At 40.5% G+C, this 20572-nt stretch overlaps 3 protein-coding genes across 4 annotated transcripts in view; all 3 read right to left on the bottom strand.

The window, feature by feature from the left end:
* Positions 1–5489, bottom strand: part of ulk2 (unc-51 like autophagy activating kinase 2) — a 35283-nt gene extending 29794 nt beyond the window's left edge. For both annotated transcript variants that reach the window (XM_032503363.1, XM_032503373.1), the window contains exon 1: positions 4297–5489. In XM_032503363.1, the coding sequence (XP_032359254.1) occupies positions 4297–4434 (138 nt within the window). In that variant the 5' untranslated portion in view covers positions 4435–5489. The remainder of the gene's footprint in view (positions 1–4296) is intronic.
* A 1826-nt stretch (positions 5490–7315) lies between these two features.
* tmem97 (transmembrane protein 97) lies at positions 7316–8847 on the bottom strand. The gene is made up of 3 exons (XM_032503410.1): positions 8568–8847; positions 8343–8487; positions 7316–7800 (listed from the first exon to the last, which is right to left on the bottom strand). The coding sequence occupies exons 1-3, from the start codon at positions 8679–8681 to the stop codon at positions 7526–7528; spliced, it is 534 nt and encodes a 177-aa protein (XP_032359301.1). The 5' UTR covers positions 8682–8847; the 3' UTR covers positions 7316–7525.
* Positions 8848–9555: 708 nt separating this feature from the next.
* si:ch211-167j9.5 (tyrosine kinase receptor Cad96Ca) lies at positions 9556–19632 on the bottom strand. Its single transcript, XM_032503401.1, has 12 exons — positions 19373–19632; positions 19059–19149; positions 18880–18973; positions 16725–16956; positions 15090–15228; positions 13878–13976; positions 13552–13712; positions 13282–13419; positions 12146–12257; positions 11585–11684; positions 10724–10823; positions 9556–9834 (listed from the first exon to the last, which is right to left on the bottom strand). Exons 2-12 carry the CDS (start codon positions 19096–19098, stop codon positions 9781–9783), a joined length of 1269 nt encoding a protein of 422 aa, XP_032359292.1. The 5' UTR covers positions 19099–19149; positions 19373–19632; the 3' UTR covers positions 9556–9780.
* Between the last annotated feature and the right edge of the window lie 940 nt (positions 19633–20572).

Genomic DNA, 20572 nt, shown 5'->3' with positions numbered 1-20572 from the left:
GGGGCAAGGTGGAGGCTGGGGGAAATGGCCTTGACCAACTGCCACTTTGCTTGTTTGAAAGCCATGATGTCTCATGATGGGGGGCCAAATTCTCTGGGTGGGCAAAGTAGAGAAAGAGGAGGTAACGTTGCCCCTTATGACCTCATTAGGAGCTAGATTCCAGATCAGCCCATTTGAGCTTTCATTTCCTCAAAAGGCAGAGCAGGATACCCAGGGCTCGGTTTACACCTATCGCCATGTCTAGCCACTGGGGGAACTCATATCAATGTTAAAAACCTCACCACGTGAAATGTTCATGCCATGGGACCTTTAGTATCAGAGATGAATGGATCTGCTGATGATAAAATACATATTCACATTGTACTCCACCTAAACCATTCTTGACAACATTCTTGATCAACTTGTTTAAATTTCAGAACATCTTGTGAACCAAATCTTTACAGTGGTATTACTCTAATACAGTCAAATTACAATATTTGTTTTAGCTACCCATCTATTTCTTCTTAAAGTAATAATATAATAAAAATAATAGTGTGTAGTTTTGACCAAATATTTGCATTGATATTGGCCTTAAAAAAATCGGTCGGGCTCTAATGCAAGACAAAGAAAATCAGCTAATTCTCACACTAGAGGGGCTGAAATGAGAAGGTTAGACATGTTTGCTTGAAAAACAATTGATTGTGAATTACTTGCATGACAAATTACTTTTTAGGGACTAATTAATTAACTGACTTATTGTATCAGCTCTTGTTAAAAACCCTGTAGTTAGCCAACCACTGTAGTTGGTGAACACTAACTTATATCATCACTCTAGTCTGTCCTTTGTTCATCGCAAAACTAGGAGGGAAGGAAAACTGTTATTTTTCACACCCCTAATAAGTATTATAATTAAAATATGTGGCATTAAAACTGGATGGTAAACATATTACAGTGAACATTTTCGGTGGTCTGTGGTTCCACATTCTATGTAATTATGTTATTGGATTTTAATTATATTACCCAGCCCTACTGCAGTGGTACTTGAATTTTCATTGAAACAATTTGACATTTAAATTGACTCAAGCACAATATGAGTTTAAGTGTCCGGCTAAAAGCAAAGCATTCTGCCCTAAATTGCATTGTCAGCATTAGGGTGTGAGAGTTGACTGGAAGGATGAGGACATTCTAGCCGTCCCAATAACACGAGGTCACTTGGGTTTCAGACAGCTATGCCAGCCTATTGCGCTAAAAGACGAGGCGGTCAGATGACTGCTGGAACGGGAGCCAGCCTACTTACACTAAAAGCTAAGTCAGAGGAGAAGGACCTATTTTTTTCACTGGACTGAGTAATTTTTTCCAGATGAGCTCCTGGAGCAGGTATAAAAAGACTTTTGGAGCTCACGTGAGCTTAAAGGCTCTCAGGACATGTGCTGCACATGCAAACACCCTAAGGACAGAAATAGACCCAGGGGAGTTTGTTTTCTATGCCCTTGAGAAACACAGTATGGATAAAGGAAATCGACATGATCAGTCAGACGAGAGGCTAAGGAAGGAATTCTATAAATAAAGAGACATGCTTTCCAAATGAATCTAGGTTAAAAGGAGACGTTCTTGGTCTGCGAGTGCACTCCGCCTAAAGCCTGGCATCGAATCTAGCACACAAGCAAGTGACATGGGTCTGTGTGTGTGTGTGTGTGTGTGTGTGTGTGTGTGTGTGTGTGTGTGTGTGTGTGTGTGCCAAATGAGCTGTGTCCATACCCAGCTAACTGACAGCCTGCCCAGCCAAGTGCGACTGAGCTGCCGACACTACACACATCAAAAAATAATTTTTTTTTTTTTAAAAAGTGGTCCTGCATCATGTATGTGGTGGGGGGTAAGAAATTATATCAAACTAATGTCTCAGTAGTGAACCACAGAATGGAGAGTTGAGCAGTGCAGAGCAAGCAGTTGTTCTCTGCTCAGCGTAATGCTGCAAAGACAGAAGCATGCCTTCATTTTCCAGAATAATGCATGATGTCATTTATGAATCAGAGATGATTATAGAGATGTGAGCAACAAAGAGATGAGCGTCAGCAACACTGCAAAAGTTGGCCGAAGGTGTTGTGATAGACAGTGGAAGAATGAGACTGAGCAGAAGAATATGATAGCAAAGGAGTGTCAACAACATCTTATTTAGGCATTATAAGAGATAGACATTTTTAGCCAATATAATCCTCAACAAGGTTAAAACATGTCCAGAAACTATGTAATTTGAGGCAGAGGGCATGTAAAAGGGAGGCTTCAGCTGACTGACATTTAGAACAGAGGTGACGCATCTGGAAAAAGCCTAACAAGTTTCACTTTTGACTTATGTGATAATCTGTGTGTGGCATTAAAAGAACAGGTATGAACATATCCCAAGCTATTCTTCCATAAATCAGTTGATGTATCTGCATTTGATTTGTCTTCCTGCAATTTAATTATGGCCTTTGGGGAGGGAGTGATCAAATTATTTTACTTTATGCCCAACATAACACACATTACTAGGTTTATGCAGTGTAATAACCTTGATCCGCATTCAGAAAGCAGACTCATCTCATGAAATGGCATATGTCTGACACGCCAATTAAATTTGTTTGCTATTATTGGCGTGTTATCAAGACGCATAACTGCTTTTTAGTGTGTTTATCAACGCCGTTTGGCCTCCATTACCATGCGCGATTGCTTGTGAATTTATGCCATAGCGAGTAGTATGAAAGGGCAAAAATCCTTGCAGGTAGGTTGGTCGGGGTGGTGGACGGGTAAAACACAGGACTTTCTCTTCCTAAACTCAACAGTCACTTTATTATTTTCCTAAACTAAACCGTTGCATTCTTCTCGCAATAACACGCCAAGTGAAGTGTATGTTTACATCCGCTGTATACAGCGTAGACATACACGCAGATTGCTCAAAATGCGTACAGTTAACACGCCACATAGCTTAAGAAAGTGGGCGTGTATGTTTACGCGAAGTCATGATGTCACGTTGCAGAAAGAGATTAGACCATGTTCTTGCTACTTGGGTCATGTTGCAACTTATCTCTTTGCAAGTTTAAGGCTATATGTTTTGCAGAGTTGCAATGGGTCCTGCTGTTAAATGTATCTGTGAAAACACAGTTTTCATAAAGTCGACATAAAATGACATCTTAATGGGATTTGTTTCTTTTTTGGCATTTGTTGTTAATCAGTGTACTGGCCTAACAAAGTCAAAAACACAACTGCTACTGCAATTAGGTGATTGTCTTGCCTTAGATCTGATGATCCTTTGAATCATTTCTTGGTATTACAGTGTAACAGGAGCCCATATGTAACATCCAACACTGACTAAGCAACGAAGCAATCCTTCACGTCTGTTGCATGCAGCTGGCTCTAACCTTCCAGGTGGAAATAATCCTATAAATAGGCTAAATGGCATGCAGATGATAGGACTTAAACTGTAAATACACTGATCACATGCCAGGACTGTTTTAACGTGACAGGTAGCCATGTGAGCAGTAGACGGAGGTGCTAGATGCACAGCTCCCAGTGGTGATTGGGTGATTGTTTGCAGGCTTACATTCAGCTCAGTTTCCAGGCTGTGAGCTAGTTATTGATAGCAGCTCTGCCCAGGCTACAGCAGGTTATGCGAGGATGCTCTAATGTGTCTTTCACTGAGGAATTCAGGACCATCTGTTCCGCACCAGTAGCAATGGGGGCAACATGATGTCATCTCTTGCATCTCTGTCACACATAAACAAACTCACCATTTCTGTATTTGTATGTAATAGAAAACCACACCCAAGTCAAATGCAATGAGTTCAATTCTGAACATCATGTTAATAATGTAATAGGTTCCATTGCTTCAGTGTGAATGAACCTTGAGCAGCTCTTACATAAAAGGGAGGCTTGTATTCTTAAAAAGGCAAAAGAAAAACCCTGCACCCCATCCCCCCTGCTGTCCCAGTACGTCAGCAAGTCATTCACTGCTGCCTGACTCATCCGTTTCATGAATGAACCAGGCGGCACATATACACTTATACAGCTAACATCAGGCTGATGAAAGAACACTAAAATCACTTGCCTGCCACAGCAGGACTGTACAGTACATCAGACTGGATTAAGATGTTTAGTCATAAAAACGTTGTATTATTCCCACCCCTGAAAAGATGACATCCCACATATGCTGCTGCAGAACTGCATTCTGCACTGCCACTGACTGACCCAGATTTCCAAATGGTGCTGCCTACTTGCCCCCTTTTATCCTGCAAGGCAAGATGAAAAGGAGATAAAGACAACATTGCAGGCAAGTTAGATATTTACCTTCCTGTGTCTTCCTTTGAACACCACAGCAAAGGCTCCATGTCCAACCAGATCTTTTCTGCTGTACTCAAAATCTCCCACAGTCTCCATTGTGATGGGCTGATGGTCCAGCTGATGTTGGGCGCTGGTGGATATCATTAAATGTTGCTCTTCTCTTCAGAAAATAATCCCGGAGCAAATAAATCTCTCGGTCCTGGTGATGCTGCTTCTTGCACTGCGGATGTACTTAATGACAGGCTGCTTTGATGTGCCTTATTGCATAAATAAGAGATGCTGACAGGACATGATGCATTCACGTGCTTTCTAAATAGGTTAGCTTGTTTGTAATATCACACAGAACAGAGGGCTTTGAGCATGGCTAACAACAATCCTGAGCTAAACTCTGTCAGTGCCAGCTGTCAGTCTTTGACCCAGTTGGATAGCTGAAATCCAGCTTTGCATTACTCTCCAAGGAGGCTCACTAACACAATGCGTGTCCCGATTCAGCAAACCGGTTCAGAGGGACAGTCTACATGATGCCAACCCTACTGAACATGACTATGCAAAGATTGTAAGCAGTTGCAGACCCCGAGCTATCGGTTAGCCTGACAGTGACATAACCCTGTGGCTGCACCTAGCGTCATAGATGCTGTCCATAGTAGCTAGGTCTCTGAAAACATGCTGACAACAATATGTAAATTACGTTACCTTGATCGGTGATGCTAAATTATTTAATCTGCATCCATCTAAAACATACACATTGCAGCAACCTATAAAGCTTGTCAACATCCGCGAGCTAGTCCACTGTCCATGTTAGCATAAGACATCTTAAGGATGCAACACAAATGTCAACACAAAGCTGTTGTTTATCTGAAGGCGTTAGTCCTTGTTATGTCCGTCCTCTTCGACAAGACGTCCGAGTCCACAAGACACATCTCTCTCCTCTCGATAAACACTGACGTTTCCCCGGGGAGCATTCATTTTATCCGTGTGACATAAAAGAACACTTCGTTGTTTCCTTCGTCGTCAAGTTAACGTTAATGTAAGCACTGGGAGTAGCTGCCGCCTTCAATTCAATATTGTTTCACGTTAAGCTACTGGACGTTAACCTGCTAATATAAACTGTACAGTTTTTAATCACTGTATGTACAGTTCTGTCACATCGTAACAGAAGGAAGGTGTACGCATCTGAACGGTGATTTAAACAATACTGGAAGTTAGTGCCGTGTCCGGCTTTATAGCCAATCCTTCCGCGGAGGCCTACTTTAGACATATTCTTCCGCTGCGAGGGTTAGTCCGTCTACAAAGACTCTGAGGACAACTTGGACTAAATCGGCGGGTTTTTTTTAATCGTTATTCTCAATTTAATTTTTTATAATTATCTAAAGTGGTTCACAGAGCTAAATTAAACAAAATGACAAACGATTTAACAAAAAACTAAACTATAACCAAAACTGTAGATAAGACTCCCATAACAAGTTCCACAGTTCAGGGTGCGCAAAAACAATCCCACCGGTTTTTTAATGATACACATAAGGACCATTTAAGAATCTCTTTTCTGTAATCTGGTTATCTATATTGCAGTAACAACAGTATTTTTTATTTAAAGGGAGAGGACCCAGGGCTACCGTTCAAATCATTCGAAATGAATCAAAGGGATTTGGTGTGACTTTTGTTTTCTAAAAACACCTGAGTTGCATTACACATATGTCAGATAATTACCACTGTATTATTACATTTTACATCGTTTACCAGCATTAATTGGCAAAGACGTTTCCCAGATGATCATTTATACTTTTTTTTAACATGCAACATTAACTAATAAATAAACCACAGGTAGTGCAAAAAAGTATAGCATATTTGGTAAACTAGGGCACATTTACCTTTCCTATATTATAAAAAAAAACAAAAAAAACATATTGCATGGGTGGAACAGGGAAGCTGAACACGTTTCAAGTCTATTGCTCACCTCTGTTTAGATGTGACGCCCTCTGGTGGCTGAAAACATAACTAGACTTTTGTCTTCAAGTCTTCTTGAGTCCTCTTGGCATTTTTTTTTTTTAGGGGGAGTTACTTTTACCTTTAAATCTGCTGCTACTTGTTATGTACCAAAGTCTGTCTATGAGGAACAAAGGTACTGCTGAGACATTGCCAACAGTAAAGTCCTCTGTACAAGCTATAGCTCTTTTGTATGTGTTTTATGAATTTGCATTTATATTTGGTTCCCACTCATTTCTATTACTTCATCTAATAAGAACATGTTTTTGTAATTGTTTGAAACAATGGACTATGCCACACTATATCTTGGCTTTGAAACGTTTCAAAAGTTGGAGTTTTATTAGATGGAAGGAGGGATGAACTGATGAACTGATGAACTGGTGAACTGGTGAACTGATGAACTGGTGAACTGGTGAACTGATGAACTGATGAACTGGTGAACTGATGAACTGGTGAACTGATGAACTGATGAACTGGTGAACTGGTGAACTGATGAACTGGGGCTGTTAAGCTTTTACTGAAATATAGCACATTAGACTTCCCACCAGTCCAGTAAAATGATGTATTAAAGTAGCCTACATTGGGGTGTGTTTTGCACTTTTACACTGTCTAAAGAGAGTTAAAGGCTATCAAGTGTGCTACTCAAATTACACTGAGAAATATTTCTGTTTATTATAAGCAGGGGCATGGCACAAAATTCCAGGCCCTATAGCAAAGGCATTTTCTATGGGTCCCTTACATGAGGGCCCTGGGTACTCAGTCCCCTTTCCCCCCCAGTCTGACACCCCTGATTATAAGTGAAAAATATAGGATTAATTGCAGCACTGTTGTATTAGATTGTATTCAATTGCACAGGTGTACCACCTTGTGACGTTTTTTTTTTTACTGAAGATGTGTAAATGGATGCACCATCAGGGCCCGGCGAGTGTGTGCCACAATAAGTTCTTCTTGGATTTACATAAATGCATATTATGGAAAACACATTTATACCCTAATTTCCTAAAGAGTACTTTATTCATTTCACTTAAAGACACAAAACATGTTCAACAAACGATTTGTTTTTACTTTTAAAGAATAACACTAAAAGGGCTTATTCTGGCTGGTTTAACAATGGCAATTTCCTCCAATAATAGTATTACAGACTGATTCACACAGCCTCACAGATATACAATATGTATATCATATGGTACATTCAGAAATGTAGAAAATCGCCTCTTAAAATCAGAGTAAATTAGAAAGCTCTGGTCATGAGTCAGTTCTTCTTCTTGGATTTGGCTGGTTTGTGTCCAGACATGGAGGTGGAGTTGTATGTGGAAGACAGCAACATGGTGAGGAGCAGCAGGACAGGCACCAGCAGGTATGGAAAGTATATGGAGACCAGCAGCCAGCGCTCCTGCGTGGTCTGGGGACCAGGGTGGGGTGTCGTGGGGAACTGATAAAAGAGGATGTGAGCTAGAATCGGGACCAGGGTGGTGGCCACATGTGTGGCATACAGGATGGCAGGAGTCCTGATCCACTTACAGCCACCTGGAACACAAGAGAGACACTAAGTGATCCAAAGATGTCCCAGACTCTGCAGAACACACTCTAAAGTAGTTCCAATAACAACTCCTGACAGTTATATCTTTAGATGATCCAGCTTCTTGATTGGTGTTTTTTGATTGGTTTGAAGAAATACAAAAAATCTAGATCCTTTTTTTTCCCCTCTCCAAAAATATATAAGAAGAGCATTCGTCAGCCTTGACACAGCACTGTGGACTCCACCTACTGCCTCAGAACTTCGAATAGACACCGTGCAGGGATCCATATGAGCAATTGTGAAATCATAGGCTAGGCCTACTTAATGTGGATATTGGCTTTTAAATGTATGCCGAATTCATCAATGGGTTGTACACAATTCCAAAAAGTCATTCATTCATTTTTCATGCGCGTGTTTCTGTGTCAATGCGCAACTCAACATTAAACAGACATGTTTTTTAAGCACACTCAGGCAAACAGCAAACTCATCAGCGTTTCCGCCAATCAACTTCTGTATTAACTATAGACTTTATAAAATAGACCGGACTGACCTTTTAAGAAAGCATAAGCTGCAACGGGAAAGAAAGGCGTTTGAAACAAAGCCTCGCAGAAAATAAAAGATTTAAACCAGTGTGGCGGATCCAGCACCATCGGGTCTTTGAACTCCGATGCATACCACTTCATGAGATCCTTCAGCTGGAGGAAAGAAAGATTCAATGTGTGACTTGTGCTATGTTGATAACTTGTCATGTTGTTTCCTTGTTGCTGACACTTACCGGCTGAGGATACACATGTCCAGGTAGCAGGGCTTGCAAGTCAATAAATAAAGTGATAGGAATGTGAGAGGCAAAATAGAAGAAAAAGAGTAATTCTAATACACGGATAGCCATGATATCTAAACTGATCCAGTGCAAATGACAGATCGGAATCTGGGACCAAAGTTAGCAGCATTAGTGTGTCGTAGAAACGCGTGTTCCCAGGATGAATCCCATTGGCTCGCAGAGGGAGATGGGGGCGTTCCTGTACGCATCATTCATCCCACACAGGAAGAGGTGTTGGACGTGACGCTTTTAGGTGCTCCTGGTAAATGTCGGAATTCAGAAAGAGGGTCATAAAAGGTTTTATTGCCACAATAAGTACACTCATGTGGAATTTGCCTTGGTGAAAAGTCCATACACAATCAAACAAACATATAAATAATAAATACAGATAAACAAATATATATATATATATATATACATACATACACAAAGTAACTGTTGTTTAAGAAAAATGGCTGAATGGGGTGAGAGCAAATTTTGCAAAGAATATACCGTATAGTATTTACAATGGGCAGATGTAAAGTCTAGGTTAGTGCAATGAAGGTTAGCGCAAGTGTGGTGACGGGGGGGGGGGTATTATCAGGTTATGTAATGGCTGTATGCATATATGTTTATATAATCTTGAACTGTAATATCTGCTCTTATGATACCAGCATTTCCAAAGCAACGGGCCAATATGTTCTATGTCTATAATACATCAAAAGCTAGAATTAAAATATAAAAGTAAGTAATGAAAAACATGAATAACAAATAAGAAAACACAGAGAAATGTATTTCAGAAAGTCAACATGTAAGCATTCTGTGCTGCTGTACGCGGTGAATAGATCAGGCACATCACACAGAAAAAAATGTTTTAATTGAGTTATCAGTAGAATGGACATAAAAAATTAAAGATAAAAAAGTCAAAACCCAGAACATTAAAAACAACATATGAACAAAAACATATGAGTACATCTGTTTTTCTGTTGAGTTGTTTATGTGTAACCATCTTATAGTTATGGCATATTTCAGCTCTTTAAAGGCTGACCCAAGCAGATAAATGTAATCTCAAAAAAATGATGTGTATAGATTAAATTAAAAAAAAGTAATACATTTAACTGTTATTTGATTTCTTGGCGTTTAGTTGGGATTTGTCTCTTCAAAGGTGACACTGGCTGCTCGTAGATATTTATTCAGCCTCGTCTTTCACCAAACGCAGTGGACTCTCAACATCCACGTAATCCTGCAAAAAAGAACTTCATATGTAACTACAAGGACATTTTCAATTAAGAAAACACCGCTACAATCTACCGTTTGTCCAACTGCAGTAACAAAGAAGAGGAATTCTTCTTCTTGGTGTGTCTGAAAATACGGTGTGTTACATCAGTGGTTCCCCCACAGCCCTGTGAGATGAATTCCCATCGTATGTTCCAAATGTAGAACACTATACATTATATTGTTCGTTTTGTTCATACTTATTGATTGTCAATATTTAGGTAGGTTTGGTCAGCAATCATAGGCTACTACTTGGAGTGAAGCTGAATGGTCCTAAATGGTCCTGAATGGTCCTAAATATCGATTATATCGGTGATAAATATCCTATTCCTAACTATTAGCCAATCATTTGAACTGTTTAGTCGTTACTTTTAGCTATTTATTTCTACCATTTCTTCATTACTTTGAGCTAAAACTTCTCTGCTCATTTCCTAACTAGTTACATAACTGCAACATGTAGTGTTCAGGTGTTACAGCTCATATATTTATTTAGTCAAAACACAATTTCTTTTTTTTTTCAATTTCTATTTTCAAATTAGTTGAGCTAAATCTTTCCACCTACCCAATTCCAGCAAAAGAAGTGCCCCCCGGGGTAAAAGTATCCCTGGTTGAGAATCACTGTTACCAGTTGCATATTATGTAACACAGTGACATAAAAGTCATATGACTTTACATGCTGGATTAAAGTCATATGACTTTAATCCTGCAGTATAATCTAAGATAGGTTTAGACTATTATGGCACTTTTATGGTGAGGGTTTTGATAATGTTTACAAAGTTTGACAAGGAAAGATGGAAAAAAAAATGATGCAACCTTTTAAAGATCATTATTTCCTAATGTAGCCAGCTATTTCTTACCGCATCATTTTCCATGATGTTCTCCAGCATGCGGACAATGTCTGTGAATGAGGGTCTCAGAGGGTACGGCTCCAGCCAACAGTCTCGCATAATATGAAGTCTGTGGAGTTTAGACAATCATGGGATGCATCACGTAATGAGCTGCTGACAACCAACTATCATACTTAAAGGTCCCAGGGCATGAACATTTTACTACATGAGGTTTTTTAACATTAATATGAGCCCCAGCCTGTCTATAGTCCCCCAGTGGCCAGAAACCGAGCCCTGGGTATCCTGCTCTGCCTTTGAGGGAATGAAAGCTCAGATGGGCTGATCTGGAATCTTGCCCTTTATGAGGTCAGAAGGAGCAAGGTTACCTTTCCTTTCTCTGCTTTGCCCACCCAGAGAATTTAGCCCACCCATGAGAGAGAGACATCATTGGTTTTGAACGAGCAATGTGGCACTTGGTCAACGCCACACCCCCAGAACTCACCTTGGGGTCAAAACATATTCGGATTTAGACTGATAGTTTGGGTCAATACTGTTTTCGTCAAAATCTGTTATTGCCCAGGCATGAGCTCTACCTCCGATGACACAGAGGTTTTTCCCAGACTACAGAATAAAATCACAAAATACATTTTGTTTCATGAGCTGCATATTATTAGTTTGGACCTCAATGTTGATTTTTACTGTCACTACAAAAGGCCAGCATGAGCCCACTAATTATGACGCTACTGCTTTTGGAGGGTGCTCAAAAATAATTAAATAGGCCTATACATGTGCAAATAATGCTTCCATGTGTATATAGACTATGCAATATCTGCCAAAAAGGGTTTGACAAAAGCAGCTTTGGAAAAGTAAATGAGACAAACAGGTTCTTACAGCTCTGGTCTGCAGCCGTCAGGGTTTGTGTTCTTATGACCGATACAGATGTGGTACACCACTGCCTCGGATGTCTCAAGGTTGGGGTATGGCAGTGTTCCTGAAAAGGTTGTTTTAGATGTTACTATGAGATATTCCAAAGTAAAACCAAACCTACCTGCCATTTTGTTTTGACTAAACAAGTCTTGTTTTCAACTCAAGCTCTTTACTTACCTGCTGTCTTTTAAAAGGGACCATTGCATGTGCTAATTTCATGCTCTCAATTGTACGTCATCATGATCATCTATATCAGACTTTGACAAAGAGACCAATATTTCCCATTATGTAATTTGACAAGTTTCATATTTCTCCAGACTGATGATGTTTTAGGGTGGTCGGGAAAGTGCCTACTGCCTTGAAATGAAGAACATGTGTATTTACAACTAAACTAAAGAGGCAGTCAAACAATGAAAAATCTCCTTTAAACTTGAAGTGGACCATTTTGGCCTTTCGTCTAACCTGGTACATTTAATCCTCTTGTGTCACATATGAAACCTCTAATTACCTGAGCCCCCAACTTACCAAATGTCTGCATCTCCCACAGCACGATGCCAAATGCCCAAACATCTCCCTTGAAGCTGTAGTAGTTGTTCTTGAAGTACTCAGGTGGGTACCAGCGCAGCGGCACACGCTGCTGTACAGTTACATACAACGGAAAAAGTGATATTACTCTCAGAAATGTGACCTGTAAAAACTTACAACCAGCTCAGACACACTAAAGACCACCATAAATAAACATATTTAAAAAAAATTGGAGACATAAGTATACAATGTCATTGGTAACTGTAATTTATTGGTATAACTAACAAGCTCATTTTGGAAATTATGAGTAACTGGGAAACGTTAATGTCAAGGTTTCTGCTGCCCTTTCTTTAAATTAAGGCCACATCTCTCTGAAACCTCTGGTTTCCTGTTGCAGAGGATGTTGCTATATCCCCCTACACACACACACACACACAAACACAGATTATAGATTACTTTTGAGTAGCAGGAGAGACGTTTTCAATTTGCTGCTGAGGACTCGCGCTGTCTGCAGCATACAGGCTGGGCTGTCATAAATGTCCTGACATTGTAACTTGATAGAAACACTTAACTAACTTAAGTGTCACAAGTTCACACACATTTTTACCAAGACGTTATGCATTGTTACAAGTTCATAAGGCAATGGTACAAGAATGGTCCAAACTGGTATAAATTGTTTCTATACTGGTACAAGATGTGTCCAAATTGGTATAAAATGTTTTTTATCATGGCACATGTTCTATCCAACTGTTATGATATGAGACCAAATAGCACAAAATGTTACCAAAAGTCTAATAAGGTTTGACTAAAAGTGGCACAAGGTCCAATTTGTGCATTTTTTTTGCCAAAACAATGCAGCATGTGACCCTTGACCTGCTATCATATAACCATTTTAATAAGGTTGGGCCATGAAGCGGATCAGTTTAAGGGCTGGTAGAAAATGACAGCGCTGTCAGTTTCAATAAGTATTTAAAAAGTTAAGTCACAATTTGGACAAGCTGTTACCTATTAAAGTTAATGTTCTGATGGTGTTAAGCTCAGTCGTTAGGGTTTTAGGCCATGACAACTGGAACTTGAAAAATCATAGGAAAACTGAAATCCGAACCGTTGCAATAGGAGAATTGATGCTGTCTTACCTGTGGGTTTCTCCAGCGGCTGCTGCGGCGGCTTGTCATGCGTGTAAAGTCTCGGGCGAGGCCAAACTCCGCCACTTTCACCTCCCAGGGAAACTTATTGACCATGATATTCCTCAGAGCCAAGTCACCGTGCACAATCTGCCGGGAAGACCACACCAACACTGCTCAGCATGGGTCCATGATTGGTTAGTGTGGATAAAGAGTAGCATGTTACATTTTCATTCATCAATAGACAGCTGAGTGCTTCATAACGGCCTGTTGTGTTGATACCATTTTGGAGCGCAGGTGCTGCATGGCCAGAGCGATGTGGTAGGAGGCAATGGTGAGGAGGCTCTGCAGCTCAGGGTCTGTACTCAGGCTGGCTCTGTTGGTCCGCAGGAAGGTCCTCAAAGTGCCGGAGCTCACATACTCCATGATCAGAATGTAAGGCTCTGCATAAATCAAAAACATTGAGAGAGGATGGATGGACTTACAGAGAGGAATATAGCCAAGGTCTCCTCTACATCCAGTTATTATATTTCAACCGGGAGCAAGGGGGCAGGACAGTGGTTTCATTCTTGCAGAGGAATAACAGTTTGTGGATAACTGTCTCTCACCCTCAGTGGTGTTCCAGTCCAGTAACTGGAGGATGTTCTTGTGGTGCACCAGTTTCTTCATGATGGAAACCTCTGTGTCCACATGCTTAGGACGGACACCTCAAGGAAGAAAGAGAAAGAAAATGAATCCAAAGCTTTTTGATTAAGCAAAAAAAACAAAAACTTAAAGACTTAAAAGTGAAACAACTCTGAAATCTGAAAGGTGAATGTGTCCGTTCTCATTGGTGCTTGCTGTTTTGATAAAGTATGCCCCATGGTGTGTGTGTGTGTGTAATAATATAATCTCTACAAACAGATATTTGTATATTCTGCAAAAGCTGTGGTCAACGGGCCAAGAGGCAGAATCAGGGTGGCCGAGGGTCCTTAAAAAGTCTTAAATTTAACTTGTTGATACCTGTAGCCACCCTGAGAATGTTCATCTGTATTTTTGTTATAGAACTCTTGCATCTGAAGTTGCTAATCTAACTCTAAATAATGAGAGTAAGTCTTGGACAACCCATGAAATTAAACATGTCTGTAGTCCCCAGCAGTCTAGACCATTTCAAATTAAGGGGACTAGGCGGGGGCCACATGCATTTTTCGGTACCAAATACATTCCACCAACACATACTACATAGGTTTGGTTCTACAAAAGACTAACGAGACACATATAACATTGAACAAAAGAATACTCATTCAGTGTTGCAGTACTATATTTTATTTATTACTGCACATTAATAATATAATATAATAATGGGCAGTTTTAAAAATGTATGAACATTTTTGGCAGTTAGGTGGAGCAGTGGGGCTTAATATTACTGGGGCACTGACCACCCTTGGCCCCCCACCCCTAAAACCGTCGCTGGTCCCCAGAGGCTAAATCCTCATCAGATGGGTTCACAGTATGAACTGATAATGTGAACTACCAAAACAAACTGAAACTATGTGAATAATAGTTAGTCACACTGTTCCAACACTGTCATCACACGATCAAAAGAACAAAATCTCAAGCGTCTGTAGCCAGATTAATGTGTCTGTCAGCATGACAAACCACAGTGTGACCACCCTGCTGTGTTTATGTGATTCACCCAAGTTTCTGTTGACGCTGCGTTCCCAGGTTATTAAAATCTGGCTGCAGTGCTACTCCATACCTCAATTATTCATCTCTGTCTCCAGGGCAGGGACATGCTTATAGAAATGCTTGTAGGTCTAAACCTCCAGAGATGTCTGTACCTTCCTTGGTGATCTTGCAGGTGAACATGTTGTGGCCCTTACACGTCCCTCTGGTCATCCTGGCCTGGTAGAAGACGCCCTCCTTCCCTGCTTTAATCAGCTGCAGCAGGTTCAAGTCTGACTTGGTAACATGGGGACCCTTGCACAAATACCAAAAGAGGTGACTTTTAATCAAGAGGACAAGAGACTAAGAGGACATGCAAACAACATTATCCTGGTCAAAGTTAGTCTTTCCTATTCATTGTCACGCCTGGAGAACCCTGGGAGCACTGTGAGAGTCAGGTTTTTTTATTTATTTCCCCAGCGCTTTCAATACAATTCAACCATCACTGCTCTTGGGAGGTGGAGTTGACCCCCACCTGTCTGCATGGACCATTAACTACGTCACTGACAGACCACAATATGGGAGGCTCCAGGACTATGTGTCTGATGTGGTGATAGCAGCACAGGAGCACCACAGGGTACAGTGCTCGCTCCTTTTCTCTTTACCCTGTATACAGCGGACTTCAGGCACAACATGAGCAGCTGTCAAATGCAGAGGTTCTCTTATGATACTGCCATTGTTGGGGGGGGGGGGTATCAGAGGACAATGATCAAGAATACCGTGAGGTCTTCTGGATTTTGTCAACTGGTGAGTCAAACCACTTTTACATCAACGCCAGCAAGACAAAGGAGATGGTAATTGTCTTAGGCCCCCCTCGGTACCACGCCGGTGAACACCCAGGGGGGGGTCGACATTGAGATGGTGAAGACATACAAATACCTGGGTGTTCAACTCAACAATAAACTGGACTGGTCCAAAAAACACAGACGTCCTGTACAAACAAGGCCAAAGCCGTCCACACCTGCTGAGGAAACTGAGTTCCTTTGGTGTTTGCAGAAGGTTGAAAACGTTTTATGACTATGTGGTGGCATCTGCAATCTTCAGTGCAGTAGCCTGAAACAGGGTGGGGAAGAGGGCTGGCTCTGTACTGGTCTGCCCTCTGGACCCCGTAGAGGAGGTGGGGGAGAGGAAGACGTTAGCCAAGCTGGCATCAATCGTGGGCAACAGCTCTGACCCTCTATTTATTTATCTACTACTCTGTGTCACCTCCCACTGTGCAATGTCATTTCTATTCATCTGCACCTTACTTGTCTGTCTACATCAGGGTGTTTAAAGTGTACTGTTATTATAACTCTTATTCTATATTCTTATTCTTTATTCTTATTATAATACTTTTTGTATATTCTTCCTATGTCTATTTAATGTGTATTTGTGTTATTCTGATGTTTGTGACTTTTTCTTTTGAGCTGCTGTTACAAGGATGATTAATAAAGTCTATCTTCTCTCATCATTTGAAAAGAAATTGTACCAGAAATGTTTAATATGGGTCTATCTTGAGGCACAGTAAAATGTATCTTTGGCACAAAGGAGACTTGATCAACACTAATACTGTTAAGCCACATTGATGAGATAACACAGATCATGTGTCACGTGTACAGTTCAAATTCAGTTAAGGGTATCTTGCATGTGAGATTTCCTCTGCAAGCTGACTCCTGACGGAAATAAGGCCCCCCTTAAGTAGTTCAAATATCTGACTGTATGTAATATCAGCATCATGTGATGACATGAAGACGGTGGTGTGTCAGTAGTACCTGCTGCAGGCCTTTCCACAGCCTCCTGGAGGAGGGCCTGACGGTGCTGCTCTGCTTTAGGGGAATTTGGGGAGGAAGCTGTACCTCCTCCTCCTCCTCCTCCTCCTCCTCCTCCTTCCCCACTGCTGGACCTGGTTTCACAGGCATGAGGGGAGCTTCCAGCCGAGGAACAGCATCTAGCAACAACTTGCTGCGCTGCAGCTCTCGAATGGTCTGCACCAAAGAACGATATCTAAAAGAAAAAGTTGTGTATGTTGTAAAACACCTTACACCGTGCAAGGTTCGGGGGTTAAGGATTCCACCAAAAGCTCAAGGCAGCTGTACCAGGGGGGTGTTGTTTGCTGGATTTAAGACAAAGAAAACTAAATCTAAATAAAAAGTTGGACTAGGTAATGTTTCTGTGGGAACATTAATATTTCCAGTTGGAGGCAGCAGAACCTATTTCACAAGAGAGGCTTGAATATAAATAATCTATTTCTTATATTTCTTTTAGCACAGTAGTAATGTTAATGTTATAGCATGCTAATATGCTCACATGGACAATGCTAACATGCTGATGTTTAGCTGGTTATAATATCTTTACCATCTTGTTTTTCTCTGTTAGCTGGCTAACATATGCTAACAAGCACTAAGCTCAAAGTACAGCTGAGGTTGATGGAAATGTCTCTTTTTTGCGCAGGTATTTGGGGTATTTGGTCATAAACTTAAGGACAAATTAAAACTTTGACCTGATGGTGGCGCAAGATGAAAATTCAGGGGATCAACAAAGGGATTACCATTCATCCTGAGGGGAACTTAATTGTCTTTTTATGGCAATCCATCTAATTTCACTCAAACCCAAAACTTTCAACCTGCTGGTGGCAAATAGAATTGACAGAATAATCCCCCAGGTCATGAGTGTCAACACCAAATTTTATGGCAGTGCTAGTTGTCAAATAATTTGGACCAAAGTGGTGGATTGACATACCTAGCATTAACATATCATGCATTTCTGCAGAAATTAAGGATTAAGGTCACATGTGAAACAAAATTACTGAGTTGTGAGTTTAAAGTCAGAATTCTGACTTCAAGCTCAGAATTCAACTTTATTCTCAGAATTCTGACTTTAAAACTTACAACTCACCTAATCCTCTTCCAGGAAAAGCTCTTTGTGTCTTGTCCTGTATTCCCTGTGAGTTTTCACTGTCTTTGCTTTCTGTCTTTTACTCGCCTTTTTTCCCCCCAGACCCCTTTGGATTTTGGATTTTTGGATTCTTTTTGGGATATTGGACTTTGTGTTTTCTTGTTGGATTGATTTTCGTTGGACAATAAATTCATCCTGCCTTGTCCCGCCTACCTGCATTTTGGTCCTTATTACCCTGCAAACTATCACAAGCTCATGCGTAACTAACAGAAGGAGAGTGTGAGGGCGTGCCACACTAGCAGCTAAATTTATAACGTGTGTTAAAAAGTGACACACGTTCATAACGGAAGTAAAGGCTGGACTATAATAGAGCTGTCTGAAGCAGTTTGTGAACAGTGTTTTCTGTTGGAGAGGTTAAGTCCCTCTGGACTTTGGGCTTTTTCCACTTGTAAACCTTGTAAACCTTTAACATGCACACAAAAATATAAAGAACAATAACGGAAAGGGAAAAAGCCAAAAGCATAATATGAGCACATCGAATATTCTTACAACGATGGAGGCCTGTGAATCGCAGCTCATTGTTGTTAGAGTGTTCTTTTGTGTTTTCTATCTACAACTTATATTTTATAGTTCAGTGTTCAATTACATATCATCTTGGTGCCTTTTTGTACAGCGCTCCCAATATCCACTTTACATAAATACAAACGAAGACATCATTAATGTTGACAGTTAATTACACCTGTGCTACAATTACGTGCCATGACAATGTTAGTCCGCGGTTAAAAAAAGGTATTTCATTGTGAAAACTGACAGCCCTCAGTTTTCCTATGATCTAAAGCAGGTAAAATGTTTTATAGAAATACCAATTCAAAGGTTATTGCACTTGAGGATGCAACATTGAATACATTCCACCTTGTGTTTTCCGTTGTATTTCTACAAACATTTTACAACTTCAATCTAAACTCAGCCAAATCAAATGACACGTCCAATCCTCCAGTAAATTCCTTTTGAAATAATATCAGCCGGCCTTACTTTCTGAGACACACGACCCCCAGCAGTGTGAACACCAGGACGGTGAAGGAGAGGGCCCCTGTGAGGATGCAGACAAGCGGGTCCAAGGACCGACCTAAACGAGCCAAAAGGACATAAACAGTCAGCTCCAACACGCTCTCACACATGTGTCAGTGAACACAACAGGATGCAATTCTTACCTGTGGCAGTCCGGTCTCCAGTGGTGGAATTAGCCGACATTGTGTCTTCTGCTCAACAAGGGTGATTTTGATTAAAGAACATCACTCCAGCCTGGAAAGTGACAGTGTAACAAATCAAACAACACCAGTGATCCAAAGAGCAGGAACAGTATTAATGATGTACTTTCTTTTATTAATTTATTAATTAACGTTGTAGAAGTTTGATGTAAGAACATCCTGTGAAGCCCAAAACAATAAAGAATGCACAGTAAGAGACACATTAAGCTCATGCGTTCACATAAAAAAATGTGTATTACCATACTAAACCGCCTTACCTTTTGTTTTCTGATGAACACCAGTTTGATGAGTGACTGATGATGATCCGAGGCCAGCTGGAACCGTTCTGTTCTGTGTTTATTCTGTCTTTATTCTGATTTACCAAAAAATGCCACAACCTTACAAGAATTCAACCATGTGTTGTGTTAACCTTGAGTCTGTCTGTATTGTCACCAGCGAGAGTTCTCATCGTGTGTCAACCACAACATAAGCAGAGGAAATGAACAGGAGCAGCGGGCGGTTTGAGCTGCATGACACTTTGTATCACATTCTACAAGTACTTGATGTTCAGCACGCAGACTGAACTATGGGTACATACACTCTCCCAGACATCAGAACTTAAAGGTCCCATGACATGGTGCTCTTTGGATGCTTTTATATAGACCTTAGTGGTTCCCCTCATACTGTATCTGAAGTCTCTTTTATATAGACCTTAGTGGTCCCTATACTGTATCGAAGTCTTTTATATAGACCTTAGTGGTCCCTAAACTGTATCTGAAGTCTTTTTATATAGACCATTGGTCCTAATATGTATCTGAAGTCTCTTTTACAGTATATTGACCTTAGTTGTCCCCTCATACTGTACCTGGTCTCTTTTATATAGACCTTAGTGGTCCCTAATACTGTATCTGAAGTCTCTTTTATATTGACCTAGTGGTCCCATACTGTATCTGAGTCTCTTATATAGACCTTAGTGGTCCTCATACTGTATCTGAAGTCTTTTACAGTATATTGACCTTAGTGGTCCCTAATACTGTATCTGAAGTCTCTTATATAGACCTTAGTGGTCCCCTAATATGTATCTGAAGTCTCTTTTATATTGACCTTAGTGGTCCCTAATACTGTATCTGAAGTCTCTTTTATATAGACTATTGGTCCTCTAATGTATCTGAAGTTCTTTATATAGACCTTAGTGGTCCCTAATACTGTATCTGAAGTCTCTTTATAGACCTTATTGGTCCTCTAATACTGTATCTGAAGTCTCTTTTATATAGACCTTAGTGGTCCCCTAATACTGTATCTGAAGTCTCTTTATATTGACCTTAGTGGTACCTATACTGTATCTGAAGTCTCTTTTATATAGACCTTGTGGTCCCTAACTGTATCTGAAGTCTCTTTTATATTGACCTTAGTGGTCCCTAATACTGTATCTGAAGTCTCTTTATATAGACCTTAGTGGTCCCTCATACTTGTATCTG

Source organism: Etheostoma spectabile, chromosome 3, assembly GCF_008692095.1.
Source record: "Etheostoma spectabile isolate EspeVRDwgs_2016 chromosome 3, UIUC_Espe_1.0, whole genome shotgun sequence".
Taxonomy (NCBI): Eukaryota; Metazoa; Chordata; class Actinopteri; order Perciformes; family Percidae; genus Etheostoma; species Etheostoma spectabile.
The sequence above is the reverse complement of the archived record's forward strand: the minus strand, read 5'-3'. Positions and strand labels throughout refer to the sequence as shown.

Coding starts and splice junctions, on each gene's coding strand:
- tmem97 (XM_032503410.1), bottom strand. CDS start 8,681: ATGGCTATCCGTGTATTAGAATTACTCTTTTTCTTCTATTTTGCCTCT. Junction 8,488..8,567: donor GACATGTGTATCCTCAGCCG/GTAAGTGTCAGC, acceptor TCTTTCCTCCAG/CTGAAGGATCTCATGAAGTG. Junction 7,801..8,342: donor AGCTTATGCTTTCTTAAAAG/GTCAGTCCGGTC, acceptor CTTGTGTTCCAG/GTGGCTGTAAGTGGATCAGG.
- si:ch211-167j9.5 (XM_032503401.1), bottom strand. CDS start 19,098: ATGTCGGCTAATTCCACCACTGGAGACCGGACTGCCACAG. Junction 13,420..13,551: donor AGCACCTGCGCTCCAAAATG/GTATCAACACAA, acceptor TCTTCCCGGCAG/ATTGTGCACGGTGACTTGGC. Junction 9,835..10,723: donor ACATCATGGAAAATGATGCG/GTAAGAAATAGC, acceptor TCTTTTTTGCAG/GATTACGTGGATGTTGAGAG.